The sequence below is a fragment of the Sodiomyces alkalinus genome, assembly GCF_003711515.1.
Source record: "Sodiomyces alkalinus F11 unplaced genomic scaffold SODALscaffold_2, whole genome shotgun sequence".
Taxonomy (NCBI): Eukaryota; Fungi; Ascomycota; class Sordariomycetes; order Glomerellales; family Plectosphaerellaceae; genus Sodiomyces; species Sodiomyces alkalinus.
The window spans coordinates 5731077-5751317 of record NW_021167080.1 but is presented as its reverse complement, the minus strand read 5'-3'; the positions used below and the strand labels follow the sequence as shown (position 1 = coordinate 5751317).

At 49.1% G+C, this 20241-nt stretch overlaps 6 protein-coding genes across 6 annotated transcripts; 4 read left to right on the top strand and 2 right to left on the bottom strand.

The window, feature by feature from the left end:
* Nucleotides 1-4864: 4864 nt before the first annotated feature.
* SODALDRAFT_270987 (rhamnolipids biosynthesis 3-oxoacyl-reductase) lies at nt 4865-5913 on the top strand (the record flags this gene model as incomplete). Its single annotated transcript, XM_028607745.1, has 2 exons — nt 4865-4958; nt 5105-5913. The coding sequence occupies 2 exons, from the start codon at nt 4865-4867 to the stop codon at nt 5911-5913; spliced, it is 903 nt and encodes a 300-aa protein (XP_028469403.1).
* A 212-nt stretch (nt 5914-6125) lies between these two features.
* SODALDRAFT_357657 (hypothetical protein) lies at nt 6126-7146 on the top strand (the record flags this gene model as incomplete). The annotated part of the gene is made up of 7 exons (XM_028614026.1): nt 6126-6173; nt 6217-6334; nt 6454-6502; nt 6577-6669; nt 6753-6861; nt 6923-7051; nt 7087-7146. The coding sequence occupies 7 exons, from the start codon at nt 6126-6128 to the stop codon at nt 7144-7146; spliced, it is 606 nt and encodes a 201-aa protein (XP_028469402.1).
* A 317-nt stretch (nt 7147-7463) lies between these two features.
* Nucleotides 7464-7868, top strand: SODALDRAFT_357656 (hypothetical protein; the record flags this gene model as incomplete). Its single annotated transcript, XM_028614025.1, has 3 exons — nt 7464-7513; nt 7569-7699; nt 7762-7868. 3 exons carry the CDS (start codon nt 7464-7466, stop codon nt 7866-7868), a joined length of 288 nt encoding a protein of 95 aa, XP_028469401.1.
* Nucleotides 7869-7927: 59 nt separating this feature from the next.
* SODALDRAFT_338862 (hypothetical protein) lies at nt 7928-9085 on the bottom strand (the record flags this gene model as incomplete). Its single annotated transcript, XM_028612811.1, has 2 exons — nt 7928-8896; nt 8957-9085. The coding sequence occupies 2 exons, from the start codon at nt 9083-9085 to the stop codon at nt 7928-7930; spliced, it is 1098 nt and encodes a 365-aa protein (XP_028469400.1).
* Nucleotides 9086-16650: 7565 nt separating this feature from the next.
* SODALDRAFT_338861 (F-box domain-containing protein) lies at nt 16651-18794 on the bottom strand (the record flags this gene model as incomplete). Its single annotated transcript, XM_028612810.1, has 2 exons — nt 16651-18458; nt 18710-18794. 2 exons carry the CDS (start codon nt 18792-18794, stop codon nt 16651-16653), a joined length of 1893 nt encoding a protein of 630 aa, XP_028469399.1.
* Nucleotides 18795-18917: 123 nt separating this feature from the next.
* SODALDRAFT_322694 (hypothetical protein) lies at nt 18918-19544 on the top strand (the record flags this gene model as incomplete). Its single annotated transcript, XM_028609744.1, has 2 exons — nt 18918-18926; nt 18996-19544. 2 exons carry the CDS (start codon nt 18918-18920, stop codon nt 19542-19544), a joined length of 558 nt encoding a protein of 185 aa, XP_028469398.1.
* Between the last annotated feature and the right edge of the window lie 697 nt (nt 19545-20241).

Below are 20241 nucleotides of genomic sequence, written 5' to 3'. Positions count from 1 at the left end.
ACACGGTTTTTCTTTATTAGCCTTTATCTTTAAGTCTATTAGGGTAGCTATAAAGGTCTAAAACTATAGCCTAGGCGAGTCGCGTAGTCTATATAGTACTTTATTAAGCTCTAAGCACTTATCGGGCTACTTAAATCTATTAGGAAGTTCGTATATAACGGGTATACCTATTTTACTCTTTTAGGCGTTAACGAAGGCGTTAATAATATTAAGTTACTCAATCTTTAGATTAAACTAAGTAGCTAGGGCTATAATAATATAAAAAGATTATATAGCGAGCATTATTACGTAGGTTCCCTTAATTATTAAGCTCTCCTATAAATCCCCTTAAATATATAAGCGTGCCTTATATCGTTTAAGATATCCGTCTGAGTTAAACTTATAGGTAAAAACCCACTTTAATAGAAAAGGCTTTAACTTCGCCTCTAAGCGCTTAATTTCTTTTTATATATACTTCTTAATTAGCTTATTTACATCCTTTTACACGGCTTCCTTAAACCGTTTATATATCGAGTAGTTAGTAAGCTTTTATTAGTATCTTAGTATAGCCTTTAGATAGTCGCGATAAACCCTGCCGTTAATTAAGGGCTTCGGTAACGTTATAGCCTTTTTATTAGTATTCGAACGGGTATTTATTTTAGTATCGGCTACTCTAAGACTTATTAAATTAAAGGTTAGAAGTCTTTTTAGCCCGTCCTAGCGCGCGTTACTTCCTTTACTAGTATACTCTATTTCCTTTAGTAGGCGGTTACCTTAGGAGTCGGTCGGATAGGTAGTCTAGATCTGGACGCTATAGTTTAGCTAGTACCGTGGTTCGGATTAGGGGTAGCTCGTCCCTATACCGTCGCCTATATACTCCTTTTTATAGTTAAAATCGTTAAAGTATCCGTATTAAGCTCTAGTATATATAATCCTAGCGTATCTATTACGGTATCTTCTTATATAGCCGCTCTATTATCTTATTAGTCGGAAGAATTATTAATTAAGAGTTCCTCCAAAGATTACGGCTTTATATTTATAACCTAAAGATTCCTACTCTAAGGATTAAGTATTACGAGTAGGGTTTAAAGTCCTGTTACGGGCGGTTCGGGTATACTAGGTACGTCTATATCTAGTAATAGCGATAAAACGTTTATTTTAGCCTTTACTACTCCTACCCGCGAGTTTAAACCCGTGGACTCAGCTTATTCTCTAAAAAATATGCTATTAATTAATCTACCCAGAGGGTAGGCCTATAGAATAAAGTAGTTATCTTTATCTTCTTATATTTCATAAGTTATAAGCTAGTTTCTCGCCTTAGGCTCCGGGATCTATTCTGCTTTTTCGTGTTATAGTTTATAAAACAGGTGCTTATTAAACTATATATTACGCGTTATAATAACCTTCTAAAGCTATAGAATCTATACTCGGTAAATATTATAGGTAATGTAACCTATAAGATACCTAATATATCCCCTTAGTTAAACCTTATATAGTTTCTTATTCCTCCTAGCCTCTTTATCCCTCGCTATTAGATAGGCACGGTAGCCGTAGGTATAAATACTACTCTAATTAGGGTATAGGTCGGCTATATACTCTTTTACCGGAATCGGCGTATTATCTCTAAACTATAAGTTAAGAATTTCTATTAGGGATTTCTAACCGTGTCGTTATAAGGGACTTATATTATATAATAATGCTACTATTTTAGTACTCTCTAGCTATTTATCTAGGGGAATTCCTGCTCCGTTAAGTATAGCGTTAGACTTTATAATATTTAGTTAACCGGCTCTTTCGCTACCTCTATTTAGTTTATAGGTATAGGGCGGTACGATTTCTATATCGATCCCTTAACTACTCGCCTATAGCTAGATTATTAAATCCCCTGCTAGGTTAACAATTAAGGGCTTATTATCACTACGTATCTTATAGATATATAATATAAACTGCCGATTGACCTATTATTCGAAGGCTTATAGCGCGTTATAAACCGTAACGCTGTTTTTTAAAGCTAAAGACAGCACGTAGATCCAGCCGCTATATTTATTCTATATTATAAGAAGATATCGTATACCGTTATAGCTTTTAGGTAGCTTTTAAAGACCCTAATAAATACGCTAAAACGGTTATAGGGAGCGGTATTCTAACGTGTATCGAGATATAACTTAACGTGCCTAGGTTCTAGAGTATATCTCGTAGTCTATCCGCTTAGTTCCCTTAATTAATATATTCCTAGCGTTATAAACTAATACTCGTAGAACGTCTAGTCTAAGATAGCCTGCTTTTAAGTGCTATAAGTATTCTTTATCGACTTATAGATAAGGAGGGTTATAAGAAGGTCGGTAGTATCGGTAAACTCTTATTAATTAATTAACTATTATAATAAGTATATACTAATAGTCATAGTTAATCGGAATAACACTATATAGTATTAGTTAGAATAACGAATAAAAAGAAGAAAAAGATAAAATTCGCTTATACTAAAGGATAGTTATATTAAAGCATCGAAGCAGCTTTAATAAGACCACGCTCTTCTCCGCTATTCTAAAATATAATAAATAGTTATAACCGAATACTAGATCCTAACCTTATATATTAGAGCTTCCGATATAATATTCGTACAAAATCCCTTTATAATAACTATATCGTTAAGCTCTAAGTTAGCCTTCAGAGCACCTAAAGGCCTATTAAGAATTCCCTTAAGAATCTGTTTACCTTTACTAATAATCGGAAAGTCGGTTATACCGGATTTAATAGATCCTTTTATAGGAATAAAGGAATCTAGAATAAGCAGGTCGATTAAGTTTATAAGGTGAGTTACGCCGTAATTATTAAGAAGAGTACTTTATAAGAGCGGGTAGGGGCCTAGTCGGAGCGTAGCGTAGATCCTAGGGACCTTTTTTATAGTATAAATAAGGGCGGGATCCAGGATAGTTATAATAACGTTTCTAGGATACCTATCTTTACCCTTACTACTACCGCTCTTTAAGCTTTCCTATCTCTTTTTCTATAGTTTTTCACGTAAGCTCTTCTACTTTAGGAGCTTAATCTCCTTCCGTATCTCCTTATACTATTTACCGTTAACATAGGTAGTAGATCTTTACTTATATTTTCCGGTTAGAGCGTACTCTAGCTTATTATATTACTCGGGCTTCTATATATATTCGCGTTAATAAGGGTAATTAATACTCTTCTTCTTAGGCTTTTTTCCGCCTTTATTATTATCTAAGTAGTCTCCTAGGGTAGCGTAAACGTTATAGCGCGTGCTATTTATAGTTAGAGCGCTTATAATAGCGTTAAACTCGTGGCCGTATATTAAAAGATTGGAAATCTTATCGCCGCGGACCTTTTTTATTACTAGCTCCTAAAGCTTAGTTTCTGCCTAAATAGGCGTAAACTTCCATCTAACTACTATAACGAAGTTCTAAATAATAGTAGGTCCTTTAATCTTAGCTATCTTTTACTAATATACGCGTTTAATAAGGGCATTCTACTCCGTATACTATATAGCCACTTTAGTATTAGCTTAATAAGCGTTTCATAAATACTTTTCGTATACTCGTCTTACCTCTTCTTGTATATAAATACTATTCGGAGCGAAGCTATTCTTAAGTTCCTTTATCACGTAACGTAATATAAAATATTAGTTTTACTTATCTTTATTATAGCTAGGATACTTCTTAATAGCCTTTTCGATAGCCTCTTAATAAGTAAAGGTCTCTATAATAGTTTTAAGTAATTAATTAGCCTTATTAAGCGCCTTAATAAAGTAACCGAGCTTTTAATTCTAGGCTATAATCTACTAATTCTTAATTTCGGCGAGGTGTATAAGGTCCTATATTAAGGGTATAATAGTATTATCGCCCTCGTTTTAGAAATACTATTCGCGTAATTAATCCAGAGATTTAGATATAATATACTTAGGACGGTTATCTAGCTAATCATTTTAGCTAGGATTAAGTAATACCTAAACCTTTATCCCCTGCGTATACGATTAGATATAAAAGATCTAATCGGCCTATTACCGCGTAGATTTAAGGCGCGGGATACCGAGCGCTTTAGCCGTGATCTCGAGCTTATTCGATATAGTATTAAGTAAGGGTTTAGCGAATAAAAGCTTATTATTAAAAGAGAGAGCGTAAAAGGGCTCCGTAATACTATAGAAGTATATAAAAATAGATATAGATAATAGATTAGTAGGAAGTTACTAGTTACTACTATTACCCGGGCTTATAACTATTAAATTAACGGGCGAGTACTTATATAAAGCGTTAATTTAGGAAATATATAATTATATTATATATAAAAGAGAAAGGAAAAGGGGGCGGGTATATATATCCTAAATATATCTACTACCTTCTAAGCGAGGATAGTGGGACACCTCCAACCAATAGGAGGTCACCATACCGTGGCTTACGTGATAGAATATGATAGCAGGGGCATGCATCGATCCATGTCGTCATGGAATAGGGTGGCTCTTTCTCCTTGACGTATAACTCGTAGCTCTCGGCTGAAAAGAAGCAAGTAGGAGGGCTACAAGAGGGAGCTCTTTCTCTTCTGTTGGGATTCGGCACCGTTTGATTGTTAAGCTATCGATGGTATTGACGTCTTGAGTTGTTTCAATTTATACGAAGTAAGAACTGTAAACGTCATCATGAGCCTCAAATGCCGTGCCCTCCCGCTTACCCCCCAAGCATCTCAAATACTACAGCACATCAACGGACGCTGCACTCATCTTCTCCCCCTTTCCTTTCTTCAATCTCGTCAGTGTAGCACTGTCTTACGAAGCCGACCTTGTTCTCTATCCAACCGCAAACAACAAATTCCAGTCTTCAGATCCCCATTTACGCCTCCAAACAACCTACAAAACAACCGGAGAGCCAACATGTCGACTCAAAAGACGTCTGGCCCTGAGGGCAATAAGCTCTTCGCCCGTGACCACCTGTTCAACCTGTCGGGGAGGGTCGCTCTCGTCACCGGTATGTACTTCTCCATGTCGAGAGGGAAAACGAATCACAGGAGAAAAGGGGGAATGCGTTTTTGTTTTCTTTAGAAAGAAGAAAATAAAATTAATACGAGGCACACAAAATCATTCAACATTGCCGTTGACAAACATTTGTTTTAGGCGGTGGCTCTGGCATCGGCCTCATGGCTACCCAAGCCCTGGCTGGCAACGGTGCCAAGGTGTACATCACGGGCCGCAACAAGGAAAAGCTCGATACCGTAGTCAACACGTACAACAAGAATATCAGCGGCGAGATTATTGGCATCCCGGCCGACGTGACCAACAAGGAGGACGTGGCACGACTCGTCTCGGAGATTGAGTCGCGAGAACCGTGCCTGTGCATCCTTGTCAACAACGCTGGCATCAGCTCGGCGACTTTTGAGACAGAGGCCAGCTCGGCCCAGGAGATGAAGAGCAAGCTCTTCGACGACAAGTCAGCCAACTTCGAGGACTGGGACAATGTCCACCGGACCAACGTCGCCGGCGTCTATTTTGTCTCCGTGGCCTTCCTGCCTCACCTGCAGCGGTCCACCGAGCGCCACCCCGGCTGGTCCGGCACCATCGTCAACATCACCAGCATCAGCGGCATGGTCAAGACCGCTCAGCACCATTTCGCTTACAACGCCTCCAAAGCCGCCGCCATCCACATCAACCGCATGCTGGCCGCTGAACTCGCCGCCAACAATATCCCCATCCGGGTCAACAGCATCGCTCCTGGCGTCTTCCCCAGCGAGATGACCGCCGGCGAATCCGACGAGACCCAGAAGAGCGGTCTGGCCAAGGACAAGTACGAAGGCAAGGTCCCCGCTGGACGTCCTGGTCAGGACGAGGATATGGCTTCTGCCGTGCTGTTCCTGGCTTGCAATCAGTACCTTAATGGCCAGAACATAGCCGTGGATGGCGGTTACACCCTGGTCGCTGGGCTCTGATGGAATGACACATCTGTCCTCATGCATCGGATCTTAGCTAGGAGGAGGGCGACATGACAAGCCAAATTGTTCGCGTAATAGCTTTAATGATAATGATAAATGATGTGGTCTTTTATGTTTGATGTTTCCCTCGTTTGCCTGTGGTTGACCATGTACGGCCCCTAACGACACCCCCTACTCCCTGGCGGAGGTTGCAGGAGCACCCATGCAGCATGACGCACGGTGACCCGGTATTCCCGCGGCAAATAGCCGGACCGGAGGTTGCAAGGAGGTCCTTGTCGTTTGTCGTTTTGTTTCGACCAGTCTAGAGCATGCCACGACGAGCATAGAGTCGGCATGAGATACGACAACCTGGGAAGGATCATCATGCTTATCGCTGTGGCCGGACAACGCAATCTTCAAACGAACAAATTTGCTGCGAGTCATGAGAACAGAATAGGTAGATAACTTGAAGCAACCTGCAGGTAATAAGGAAAGGTCAGAAAGAAAAGAGGAAAAAAGAAAAAGAAAAAAAGAATGGGGGCAATGTTGATGCCTGAGGAAGCTCTGCGTCTTTGTCCGGTGTCGCCAAGTCTCCTATGCCCCCCATGTGAGTCCCGGGAAATGAGCAAGCCGTGAAGACATCCAGACATAGAAAGAAGTTGGCCGTCCTCACTCTCATAGACGTATTGCTCTGGATGTCATAAAGCTCGGTCCTCAGACCATCAGTCCCCTCAATTTAGAATACGCCAGTGTCTTTCCTTATTGGGACGATGAGTGAGGATGACTCGGCTGTGGTGGTGACTTTGGCCCAGTGGGGCCCCCGGGACGGGAACGGATTCTGTCACACCTTGACCCAGCCCGCCCACATGGGTTTTGTTAATCGGTACGGTTGGCCCGCTGCGCCATGCGCCGTTCCCTTGGGAATTCCTGGGGGAAACGACCGGGGGCGGGGGGGCCGGACCCGCTGTACCTCACCTATGTAGACGTTAAGATGATCCCGATCGTAGGGCTGAAAAATGGCGCCAAGGTAATCCGAACCGCCGGTGGTGGTGAAACACGTATCGATGACATCGTCGTGTCGTTACCGACTACACCTCGCCGCAGTGATCGTGGCAGCACGTCGACGGGGTCGAACCCTGCGAATCACCCACAGAATGTAGAATGAATGACTGGTTTGCATTTCGTTGACAGCAGGAGCCAAGTTGGCGACTAGTTGTGCGTAACGGGAAAGAGGCAAACGTCTACTATTGATTTGGTGATCCTCTTGGGAAGGAGGCAAACAGGTGGTTCTCAGTGGAAAGGGGGAAACATCCGATTTCATTTAAATCTGATCACATCCCAAAACTAACTAGCCCCTTCCCTGACCGCCTCTGCCAACACAGCCTTGGGAGGCAAACGTATAACGCCAATGCCCATGCAATACCTCGCGGAGGAGTAAAGAAAACAAGCAATTGGGGTATGTCGGTCGAATGCTGAAACCGGACCTGAACTCAACCTGACCGTCCTGAGAATGCCAAGACAAAAGAAAAAGAAAAAGAAAAACGGGAAAGGCCGAAAGGGAGAAGGAAATGTCGTGGAGTGGGGATGACGAGATGGGGGAGAAATTCCTGTTTCTGTCGTGCACTCCGGGTATCATGGCGAGGATTTCCCGATGCTCATGCGTGTCCAACCAGATTCAACCGTGCCGTGATGTGTGTGCCGATGCCAATGCTGATGCTCATGTCCGTATCCATGTCCATGTCCATGTCCATGCCGATAGCCCATGCCAGCCCCAGATACCAATCTGTACCCACCCAAGAGATCCGTCGCAAAACAAAAGGTAAGGAAATCAGAATAAGAGCCACGTGAGTGAGGATCGGGAGACAGTACGTCATAAGCCCATCCTCATCATTATCCTCCTCAATGTCGTGTCATATCTCGTGTCGAAACTCATCATCATAAAGCTGATAGATCATGCCAGCTGGTCTGTTTAATGCTGCGGGGAAAGGGAGGAGTTGAATGCTCCCGTCCCAACGGGGTTCTCGCCACCCTCTTAAACAAAAGACTTCATCCACTTCAAGTCCAACCAGCCGACCTTCTCAAAGGCAGTCCAGAGCTTCGAGGCCTTGTTGACGTCGATCTTGCAGGCCTGCTGAGCGTCTGTCTTCCGGAACTCCTTCCCTATCCTGGCGCACTCCAGGCGACGGATGAAAATCCGACGCTTGCTGGTGAGGTAGGTCGCGCAGTCCAGTCGCAAGTTGGCCGCTAGGCTCAGTTCGTCGGGGTGAAGCAAGTGCGCATTGGGGTCGCTACTGAGGTCCACGGGAGCCCCCTTCCAGTCCACTTTGAGACTGTTAGTCTTATTGGGAAGCGAGCTGATGGGCGGGCAATAATCGGGAAGCGCTCTGAAGTCGCGGTCTTCGCGATTGGGGGCCACAGTGCGTCGGCTTGGTTCAGGCGGGGAACCGACATGCTTTGCTGAGCTGTGTGGCGGGAGAGGAGATCGGTTTGCGGAGAGGGGCTTGACGATGCGGCCGGGCTTCGTGACGCCGCTATTTCGCACGGCCTTGGTAGGTTGATGAATCCTCGTGGGCGCCTTTGAAGATTTGGCTGGGGCCAGGGCTGGATACCTCTTGTTGCTCCACCGATCTCGAATGGCCTCTCTGTCCTTGATGAGCAGTGCCCGCTCTTTCTCCATCCATGCTCTCCTATTTTTCGTGTAGAGAAGCATGATCTGGGACTTGAATTGGAGAGTGAGCTCGTAGTGTTCGCGCCTAGGAGGCGAAGCCCCGCCAAACAATGCCGTGTTCCGAGAAGCAATGTGGCGGTCAACAATGCGACGATGCTCAGCTGACTCGGAGGAAGGGAACAGGGGTTGCTGAGGAGGGCTAGAAACCGAGTCCTCTGGAGGGTAGAGGATTGGGTCTTTGACGGCATTGTCCCCCGTGGTCTCAAGAGTAATCCTGTCGCGCCCTGTGTCGGGGGAGACGGGAGGGGACATTGGCTCCTTCGCATCTTGGTCCTTTCGAAGGTCGACCTCAGGTTGTGATGTCTTGAAAGCGGGCGGGGTAGAGGTGCGAACGGTCGTCTGATTGAAATTCTCAAAGGGCGGGGGGTCTGGCGGCGACATAAGGTTGCTGATTTCAAGAGCTTTCTGCTTCAGATTACTGGTACCCGCTGACGCGGGGTTCTGCTGGTTTGAGAGCGCCATGTTGATGGCGTTAATGGCCGAAGCCGGTATTGGTGATGGCGACAAAGTGCTGGACAAAACTTTGATGTTGGAGAAGGAAGAAAACATTTTTTGGGAAGAAGAGGGAATCTCATAAGAAGAGAGAAGGCGTCGCTGGGTGCCAAAAGTGTGTTTGTCAGCCATCGTTGTGATGACCGTTGTAAGTGGCGAGTTTAGATATATGTGTATCAATCAGTTGGAGGGTGGAGAGGGAGGCGTTTGTTTCCGATGGTAAACGATGGAGTTAAACGGAGATGTCTGGCCGAAGGGGCTGGAACGGAAGCCAATCGAAGTGGGGCGAATTAAGGGCCTTTTAATAGGGCGAACTGGACCAATTCGCCAGTCCAAATCGAAGTGACCAGAAGAGAACGCAATCAATTACTGCGTGTGTTTTCTCCCTCATATATTAGGGTGGTCCGATTGATCCGCCGATTTGTCAATGGTATCTTTAGTCAATGGAATGGGTTGTTCGGTCATCGACCGAAGCGAGACGACCTGCGCGAGTCTTATGGTCCGTCTGTAGGACAGGGAAATGCGGCTGACGAGTGATATTGCGGTTTGCAATCGACAAATTGACCAGAACAGCAAAGCGGGGGAAAGAGGGGATGAGGAAAGAATCAGTTGATTCTTCTTAACCGACAACCAAGAGTCTTTTTATTCATCAGGGTATGGGCTTTGTTAGGCGTGATAAATGGCCGACAGGGGCGTGGGCGGCGCTTGGGCACTTGGGCGGCGAAAGTGGGTGACTGGACAATGCGTTGGTCGGTCCCTCCCCTCTTTGTGTGTTAATGGGCCAATCTACCACAGTAAGGGAGTGACAATCGTGGGTGACAATGAGGCTAGAAATGCGGAGGCGAGGACGAAAAACAGTAACAGCACGGCAGTCCGAAGAGGCGAGTAATATGACAGAAGGAGAAGGTCTTTAGTAGAAGAAAAGAAGGATGAAACGGCGACAGTGTTGTTAAAAGAAGTCGCCAGGGCCAAGGACTGGAGTGAAACGGAGGTTTCTTGATAATTGAAGAGAAGGGAAGGGGGGGGGAGAGGGGGTCATTCATTACCCAGGAAGGCACCAATGCTTTCCCACCCATCAAGGGTCCTGAAATCGTCAGGTAACCCCGTGTCAGACGCCGAGACAGGATCCAAAAAGGCAGCGGCGGTAAAGACGTGGACCGTGGACCATATGCTGGGAGGCGGAGTCACCCTCCCCCACACCCCCCCTTCGACTCACACGCCCCACTCACGACCCTCTCCCCCCTGTCCCCGCGACCACGGCTGCCTCGTGCCCTGCTTCCGTGTCATCCCACCTTGGATGCCCAATGTGGCCCATCTTACTCTTTGTATTGCGCACACCCCTCTTCCACTTCCCCATTTCCCCATTTCCATTATCGCCTTTCATACTCGCCTATCAGGCAGACCACAGTCACTTGACCAGGGCAACAGGGCCGCCACACCACCTACTTCGGGTCATATTTTCATACACTGAACCGTCAAAGAAGAAAGATGGTTTCAGCAGTGCGGGTAGTGCCATATAATAGAATTTTTCTTTTTGTAATGTTCCAGGGAATCCAGGGAAACCCATCAGAAACCCATTGGAATCTTAAGCCGCTGGCGAATTCAGGGGGGGGTGTCATTGCAAATGCGAATATACACTACACGTAGGTCAGCGCGGATGGGGGTGGTGTCAAATATGGGGTGTGCCCGCACTTGTGTACGTTGCACGTACACAGGTATTCTCGCATCATGCGGGACCATGAGTGAAATTTAGGGTATTTTTGGACAAGTACCTGGAGTACTTTGCACCCTGGGGTACTTCCGACCATCAAGCAGCACATACGCCGTAGGTCAGTGATGGAGGCTGCAATGGACCAGCAAAGACCCTTATGTCGGACATGGTATATAACTAGCAGCTTCGCTGCTCTGGATTGACCTGCGATTTACCCCAGTCCTTGCTTGAGAAGAATATTAAAAGAACCAGGAGCGAAATCATGTCAAAAGGGCATAGCATTATGTTTCAAGGTATTACATTTTTATATGCCTCGGGCTATCTCCAGCCAAAGTTCGGAACCACATGAATGAACCGGGCGGCGCTGCTTTTAATCTCGTAAATCGAGCATCGGTCATGGGGATATTGGAGTGAAGTGTCGATGGATCGCCTACTAAAGAGAACGAACGAAATGGGAGCCTCAAAATAATGTGATAATGGCACTAAGCAACTTGCTCCGAGACCATCACCCCGAGCTCCAGGGGGGGGGGGGGTTATGCTCAAAGGGACTTGTTGAATCCCAGGGTTTAGAATATGAATCACGCAATAAAGATTCAATGCAAGTCCGAGACCGAAGGGTGTGTAGTGTGTGTTTTGTCTTAACTCTAAGCGTATGAAAAACGAAGAGACGGGATAAGGAGACAAGGGGAGCGAGGAGCACGAAGAAATCTTATACTTAATAGTCTGGCTGGGTATGCAAAGGCATTGTGGCAACGGACTTTGGAGGGAGTCTCACACGAGATACCAGGCACAACCCCAAGGCAGAGGGCCAGATAATGCTTCCAGAGAAGATGGAACAGCGCTAATTAGCTCCTAGATGCAGATGGCATCGGAACAGCCCACCTGCCGTGTCCCAATGCATAAGGCAATGCAAGAACAACTCATGCATACCTTGAAGCAGAGAAATCGCATCTTGGTAGGTGTCGTACAAAGCCGATTCCGTGTCGAATTGACCGGGTGCGGTAACCACGAAAACAAACGGGAACAGAGGCCCATGCGATGCATGCGATACTTGGGCAAATGGCAGCCTCCGATAGGAAACGTCCTGAACTACCTAGGGGGTCCGCATATCAGAGATCCGTTTCAAAAAGACGAAAAAAGGGGGATGGCAAAGGAACAAAACACTAGAGAAAGAAAGGGCCATTGACCAATGGGTATCCATCGTCCGGAATTGGGCCTCTGTCATGGCCCCCAAAATTCTGACCGCCCAAGTACCAACAGGAAGCATTAGAACCAGCCAGTCAAGCGCTCTTTCTCACTATCCCCATACCGGAGCAAGGACAACAAAGCACTGCAAAGCACTGCAAAGAATTGCTGGCACGTCTGAAATCCTAGGTTTGCCACACCGCTCTCCACCTCACTTTGCTGTCGGCGGTTGTGGTCCCTGTCCTGTAGATTCGAAGCTTGGATGGACCACATAGGTTCTTCAATTGCATTATTGCAGAGGAGCTTGTTGCGTATGCCCGCACCGTGAAGCCAATTGCGCTGGTAGGAGACGTCGGAACTGAGGGGTGGTGATTGCGATATGGTTGGATGAGGGAAGAGGGAAGGCCAATGTGAGTCACACTGCCGGAGGCATGGTCGTCTTCCGAAAGGAAAGTCAATTGGTTGCCTGGAGCATCACGTTCTTAATAAGGGACCATGACGTTATATTGTTTTGGGACTAGTGTTAAGGTATTGAATGATCGCCACTTATCGATAAGCATTGCCATATCTCCGCTATCTCACATGCCATGGGCAGGAGAAAAGCATGTTGTACTGTTTGGTGAGAGGAAGTACTGGTACGTACATATACAGTGGCGGTCAGGACCTGACGGACGCACCGTTGAGTCGCCCGCAGACTTCATGCTAAGAGCTGATGTGATAGCGAAATCCAATCCGCAACTCTACCTAGGTTAATTATTAACTACTGGTCAAGTATTATCTCGCATCTCCCCATTTGCAACCCAGCAAACTCATGATCTGTGTCGTGATACCAGTATCCCATTGCGGGAAGTGATTCTAGGCATCTACCGATAGACTGGGCATGATGCTAGGCATCCCGCGAGATCTCCCTTCCTCCCCTCCCCTTCTTCGGAGATTGGGGTTAATTAAGTCAAGTCATTGGCGTCGTCAATCACCTCAGCCCGAACAAGCTTACGTGTGTGCCCTGGCATTTCACTCTCCATTAACTCCGAGATTCCCAGGTTTGGTTTTGGATGACGACCTGGCGTGGTGAGGAACGGGACAATTATAGCGCCCCTAACTCCGTTGATTCAACAACCATCCCGACTGTTGAGAGGTATTACGAATACAAAGTGCTGAGCCAGTCTTCGACCGATTGAACCTGGACCAATACCCAAGTCCCGGCACACACCGGGGCTCAGAACGTTCGCCAAACGACTCCAGCCCCCTCGGATTGACAAACCTCCATGATGGAACTGCGCCCTCAAACCCAGGCTCGACAGTCTCGCTCCCCGACGGTGATAACTGTCTACTTTCTCGACGCGGGCTATTCGTGTCGTGTGCATCCCCAGCAGTCCCACATGACCCCGCCAAGTATTGGGTAATAGTCCTGGTGAGCCACTCCGATGAGCGAAGGTCTCACCAACCCCGCGCCATCTCAAGCTGAGCTCTCTCCCAGGCGGCTTTGGTTTTTCTTCACCACCACGGCCTCCCCTCACTCATTCTAACGGTTTTGCGAATGGCGCGCTCCCAGTTTGCTACACCACCATCATCAACGTCTACTACCATCCTTGACGGAAGACGGTGGCGCCGGCCCGGGTCGCGTCCCTCCTGTCATCTGAACAGACGGTCATGCTCGTCCGTTGTCGTATTCCCCCCCCCCCCCCAACTCCCGTGACAGTGAAACGGTAAGATCACTTGACGTTCATCATCTGAGGAAGATAGATTCGCTTTGATAAGACGGTAATTACGCTACATGGGGTACATGAAGGGGGGGGGCATGGGTGGTATCCCACAGTTCGCGCACGGGCGTACCTCTGCACACACACCAACAAATGGATGTCTTTCCCATGATGTCAATTCACATGCTTTTTCAGCAGGGAAGGGACCTATCGAATTACGTTGCATTGGCCGTCCTTGTTTCTCACACCTTTCTCCGCCTCTCAATACCTCCCCCTCTCAATTCCATTATTCGCCATATTCAAGTCTGAACTGACATTACTGTTCTCTGGGTACAACGTAGTGCTCTGGGATTTGAAACTGAAAAGAGGGGTGAGTTCAAAAGACACTGTATTGTGAGGAGAGGCCCAAGGCGCCCAACGCCGCCCTCATACTGACCTGGCCTAGTCTTACCATTTGGTAGGTACCTTAGGTAATTAATTAGTACGTCTGAAGTCGTCAAATAGGAAAGTGGAATTGGCTTCTCTGTAAGGTAGGTACCCCGCGATAGACCCGTAACCCCTCCTTCTTGGGATGTACGGAGTACAATGTTCTGTACTTTCGTAGAAGCTATCTGCGAATAGCGCACTGACGTACCTCCACCATACGTGTGGGCATCCCGGGCCTTATACCTACTCCTCCTTGACCCACGCGGAGTCCGTGCCCTGCCTGGCCTACGCCAGCCGCCAGCGACCCCACTGGTTGACCGTTGCCCCTCTCTACATTTCTAAGTGTACCCCCTACCCGGACATGGCCTCCCCCACCAGCGCAGGAAAGATATAATAGCAATGGAGTGTTGACAAGGAGGCCTTCTTTCTTTCGATACGTCGCAAATAATATTATCTGTGATGTAGATGGTCCGTAAGCTCAAGTCTCTTCGACGGCATTGTTTTGCTATTCGCTGTTGATGATCAGAATGGACACGCACGCACAAGTTACAACGCGCTGTGTGGTGATGCACTTGTTCGGGTACACAGCCTTCGATTCCCAATACGAGGAATTGCCATTGCAGCGGCATGTAATTACATTCTAATCTTGAAGATGTGATCTCCCCAGGCGAGGGAGAAGGAGTATTCTCTCCGAACTGCTTTGAGAGCCAGCAAGTGGAAAGGGGAAACCAACTATTACCATGTAGCAGCCTTGAATGTTCATCCAGACTTCCATTCGCCAATGCATTTTCGCCATGGTCGCATTGAGCAGTGTAATTTACTAGAGACAAGTCTGAGCCCACCAGTCCCATCCCATTTTACGATGTAGGAATCCGTGGGCCCTGTTCTTCATCTTGCCACCGCACCGTACTCGATCGAACACTAGCTACGTCTCCGGCTTCTCGAACAATCCTAGGAGTTGTCAACGGAGATACCTCTGAGACTTTCGGTGGCAGTGAGTGAGTGTTAAAACGATGCTGACGACACAGGCATTGACATAGGTTGCACCGCACCAGGACAGGTTCGGAAGCCGTTACAGCTCTCGCAGACGACTCCCCGATAACCAATCGTTGGACATGTGCGCAGCCCGCATTATCTTCAATGGACTCAACTCAACATACGAACAAAAATGTGCTGACGTCGTCATCATTACCAGGCTCGGAGGGTTTAGAGGACAGAAGACCGTTCCGAGTCGAATGAGAAACATTGGACAAGTTTGACGTGCTCCGTAGAGACCCTATGGCCATCTCTTCCGGCTCAAAAGGTGAAAAATAAAATAAAAAAATAGTTGGGGTAAAAGAAGCCGACCGACACGCCCAGATGGATCGACGTCGCCAACTTGCCACCTGCTGCACGTCCTCCTCGCCCGTTCCTGGTCCCTGACGCTCATCTACACGTGTAAGGTTGGCTTGATCACCGGCCCGACGCGACTCATGGACGGCGATCAATGGACTACCATGCTGATGTAAGCAAGGTAGGCAGATACGGCGGCGTGAGCGCAGGGAAGTTCACCATTGTTCACCAGGTCCGACTTTGGCGTCTTCGGCATTAATGACGTAGTAGATAGAGTAATAGAGATCGATGAGCTTGTTGGGACACCGCACTGACTAGGACCCGTGAGCGAATAGGTAAATCCAGTTGTTGTGCCTCCATCATAGACTGACTGCATCGTGTCGTGTCTTCTCCAAAACTTGGATGCAAAAATTAACATGGCGGTATTAGGCGAATCAAGTTTCAAGTCCCCTCCAATGCTTGTTATGTTGGCTGGTGCTGGCCTTTATCGGGGATGCCCTTGCCAGTCGTTTCGTCCGTTTCGTGTTCGTACTGAGCGGTTCTTCTTGACCACAAGCCATGTCGAGGCCGGAATTTGCCAAGTTGCCTATCCTGACTGGCTGCTTCACCAAGTCCATTGGCTCCCGACATCTTGTGGCTCAATGTGAATTGCTCCACCACACGTGTCCGCGGCATGATCCTCATTAGTTATAGGAGTGCCCAAGAAAAGGGCCTGCATGCGACCAGATGCAAATGCGGTACAAGGATGTACAGACATAAGACAGGCGTCAGCGAACCGTCCTAGCACCGTGTGTATCCTATGTGCGTGTTGAGGTCGATAGAGCAGGTAAAGGGTAGGTGTGAGGCACAAGGACCGGGTGCTTTAAATGGTTGCCTGGTACAACACAACCCCATCCAGGGACATCAGTTATCGTGGTGATCCAACGGAATTGATGATTGGGGGCTGTGCGCCTGGGCCGAAACGCAAGAACTGTGGACAAGTATCTCGGTATTCTGGAATTGGCCAGTATCCCCCTATGGCTGCTTTTTGGTTCCGGCAATGAAAACTGTCTCGTAGAACTGACAAGACGTCTTTTTTTGCATATGACATACCTTAGAGCTCGCTCGCACCGATACCGACGTGTCAAAGATGGAGAATCCTGGTCGCGCCCTGTATGTCGCCGGTGACTCATTTCGAGTCCTCACGTAAAATCGTATACAACGAGGCTCTCCCGGCCACCCCGCGCCTCTTTCAGAACTATGACCATTTCGTCGTCGAAGCCGACCCAGTTACGTCGATTGTCCCACTCATCCGCGCGTACCGCGAGTTCCTCCCCACCGCCCAAGTCCCTGTCATCCTGATTCACGCTCGGTCGAACCTCAATGCTGTTGCCTCCCGCCCGTCCCTCCAGCTCCCAGACGCGAATCTCTTCGCCGCGGCAGCTCACGCTCACAGCTTTGCCCCTGGCCGTGATCTCCGCGTCGCTGATGCCTGACGTGTGGCCCCAGAGGCGGATTCCTGGCGACATAGACAGGGCCGTGGCATTAGACGTGCATACGTGAAGGACGAGGGTGTTGTCGGGGAGTGTCGCTAAGAGATATGGATGGGAGTAACAGAGCCTTGTGGGGCCGTCGGGGGACGCAGTCGTCGAGTTCGGTGACCGAAGAAGAGAGCCCTCGGGTTGCCTGGAAGGGGTCGCTGGAGGGGATGCATAGCCTTGGCTTGAGCGGACTGGCAAAGCGTACGCCAGTCGGCTTGAGGCTACTTCGGACCTGTCGGTCTGGCTCTGACGAATGTGGAGGTCCTGAATGCCAATGGACCACCCTTCGCGGTTTAGAAAAGTGTAAGCGATGGAGGCGACCACCGAAGAGGCCATGCGACGTATGGAGAGAGCCAACGGGGCTCTTGACGTGTGTGATTTCAGAGATGTTACAAGCAAGGGCGAGGGAAGCGATGCGCTGTTTCCGGCGGTGTCGTCCTCAACGAGCTCGTCGGACTCATCAGACTCGTACCCGATATCAAGAATGCCTGCGCCGCTACCAACCCCAGGCGTTCTGCTCGATGGTCGGACTTTCCTCCTGCGGACTGGCGTTTTACGGTCATGAAAGGCTCCATCGAAATCGTAAAGGGATATCAAAACGGAATCTGTAGCTGTCAGGAGAAAAGGATGTTGATAGGCCACCCCGATCAGCTCGCCGCTGCTTGACTTGACATGCCGGTACCGCCTTTCCATCTCATTCCGGCGCAGGTCCAGTCTCCAGATGCCAAAGCTACCGTCGAGAAAGCCCAGGCATATGTCAAGTTTCCCCACGCCCAGGAGCTGGTCATCGACGGCGAGGCACGTCGGCTCAGGTACCTGATCATCGTCGTCCTGTAGTGCGGTCTGCACAATCTGCGCCTTTGTCCTCAAGTCCCAGGCGCGCAACCCCGACGACGTATCAGCAGTAACGGCGATGCCTTCGACGACCTTGACTAAAGTTCGCCTCGGCGCAGTCTCATCGCCGCTCATATCCAACTCCTCGACTGTCGCCTTGCCCCTGGCCCAGTTATGTCGTAGTTTGTATTGGCGCTTCCAATCGACGGACGGGCCGTCTCCGCCGGTGCCCCGCCTCCCCATGTCGACGAGCCCGCCTTGCCTTCCGCCGCCTCCGTCGGCCCAGAAGGTGCGCCGGGCGGAGTAATGCAGGCGACTCCCATGTCGCTTGGAACCGTCGCGGAAGCCGGGGATGCGCAAAGCTCGGGGGAGGACGAAGCGCGAGTAGTAGTGGGCGCGCCAAATGTGGGAGTCGGATGCGAGTCTATTGAGATGGTGTGAAACCAGGGACACGTCCAGCAGAGTCGGTATCGAGAGATACGAAAAGATGCGGAGGACGATCTCGTCAGAAAGGGAAGAGAGCCGGTCTCGTGTGTCCTGGGATGTTGAGGGCGGGGAGGGGCACACTTCGGGAATGCAGTGCCGTTTTGTATGCGAGGGGCCGTCGCATTCACGAAGCGCCCGTTGGCGTTTGCCTAACATGACAGGTCTCGGTAGCACCCGTTCTTCGACCCGATGTGGAAGCCGTATTCTACGTCGAAGAAAAGGAACTGCGACTGCGGGTCGTGACAATTTTCGCCCCCCCACGAAGTCGGTACGGACTCGTGGAGTGGTATTAGCTGGGATAATTGTTAGTGGTCGAGCCGCGATTGGCGGTGAGGGATATCGGTCGTCGGTCAAACGATCCACCGTCCAGCACACCGAGCTTGACGACCGACGTACCTACATCGCGCTAGCATCCGCCGAAGGGTAAGGTAAGTTAGGGAATTACTCGTTGAAAAGCTATACATATGAAGCTTCAGTCGTTGCATCTCTCCCAAGCTCTAACCACTACGGGAAAAGAAACAACGCTTTTGTAAAATATAAAATAAAAACCGTTGGTACCATACCGGCTGCACCGTTCCCAATCAACTACACTTTACTTTACATTCAACATGCCGCCTGTACGATTACCCCCCACTCTGCCCTTCTGTCTGCCATGTCGCATCATCACCTAACCCAGACTCCTACAGCGACACCAAACTCTCCCTCCGGCGGCCACGTCCTCCGCGCGCGAAGCCCTGCAGTCCTTCTACTGTACCCTCTGCTCCAAAGGCTACTCCCGCATGAACGACTATGAAGCCCACCTTTCGTCATACGACCACAGCCACAAGCAGCGCCTGAAGGACATGAAGGCCATGGTCCGCGACCCCAACGCCGGCGCCCGCGCCCGTCGTGCTGAAGCCAAGGCCGGTGGAATAGTGAGCATCAAGCTTGCCCAGAACGACGCAGCTCCCCAGCAATTGGCGGGTGGCAATTCTGGCGGAGGAGGGGGCTTCAAGAAGGGTGGCTTCAAAAAATCGGGATTCAAGTCGGCGTTCGCGCCCGCGGATGCTCCACCTGCAGCGGCCGCTGCCTCATCAAACCCAGCCGAGACTCCGGAGAGCGACGTCAGACGTGCTCCTCTGGACGCTTCTGCCGCACCGCTGGCCGGACTTGCTGCCGAGAGACCCGGCTTGGTCGAGAGTGATACCGACGATGAGGGTTACGAATACTACGACCCACGATACCCTACCGATTGAGACACAGGGCACTAGCTGCCAACCGATACCCTGACACAAATTCACGGGGTCGATGGAGACTTCCCAGCTCAAGCAACATGGTCCCATCACCTGGATATGGTCGTGAAACGCCTCCGGTCATCGTCATGGAGGATATATCATATCACGCTCTGACTATCATCTCCTACCTCCCAGGTGTGTGGCTCAACTCGTTTTGAGACGTCCTTGTACCAATCGACCCCGGGGACCAAACCCCGGTACTCAACTTCCTCAGACAGGTTGCGACGGGTTCTGCCTCGAGCAGTCCCATCTTTTGCTGGTTCCCCGCGAACCAGCTACCCAAATTCTCCATTTGCTTCGCCATATGGGCCTCTGTGCTGGGCCATAAGTTTATTTGGGGTAAACCGCAGTGCAGTGAGGTTACATACATGTCGAACCCCTCGTTGATGAGGGTTTCGGGTCTGGCCTGGCCTCGAGGTAAAGCAGGACTGCGTTGTATAGAATTTGGCAGAGCTGCCCGAAGAATGCGGCGAATTGGCATGAACAGCTTTGGGGTGGTGCTTCTCCACGCTGTGTAAAATTGTGTCGACGTGGAGTACCATCGCCAACTTATCGCCGCGAACTTGGGAGGTCCACCAGCTTCGAACTGTTCAAACGCTCAGGCCAAACAGGGCTTGTTCTCAGGTCTGGGAGGCTGTCGCCGTGGTATTCCTCTTAT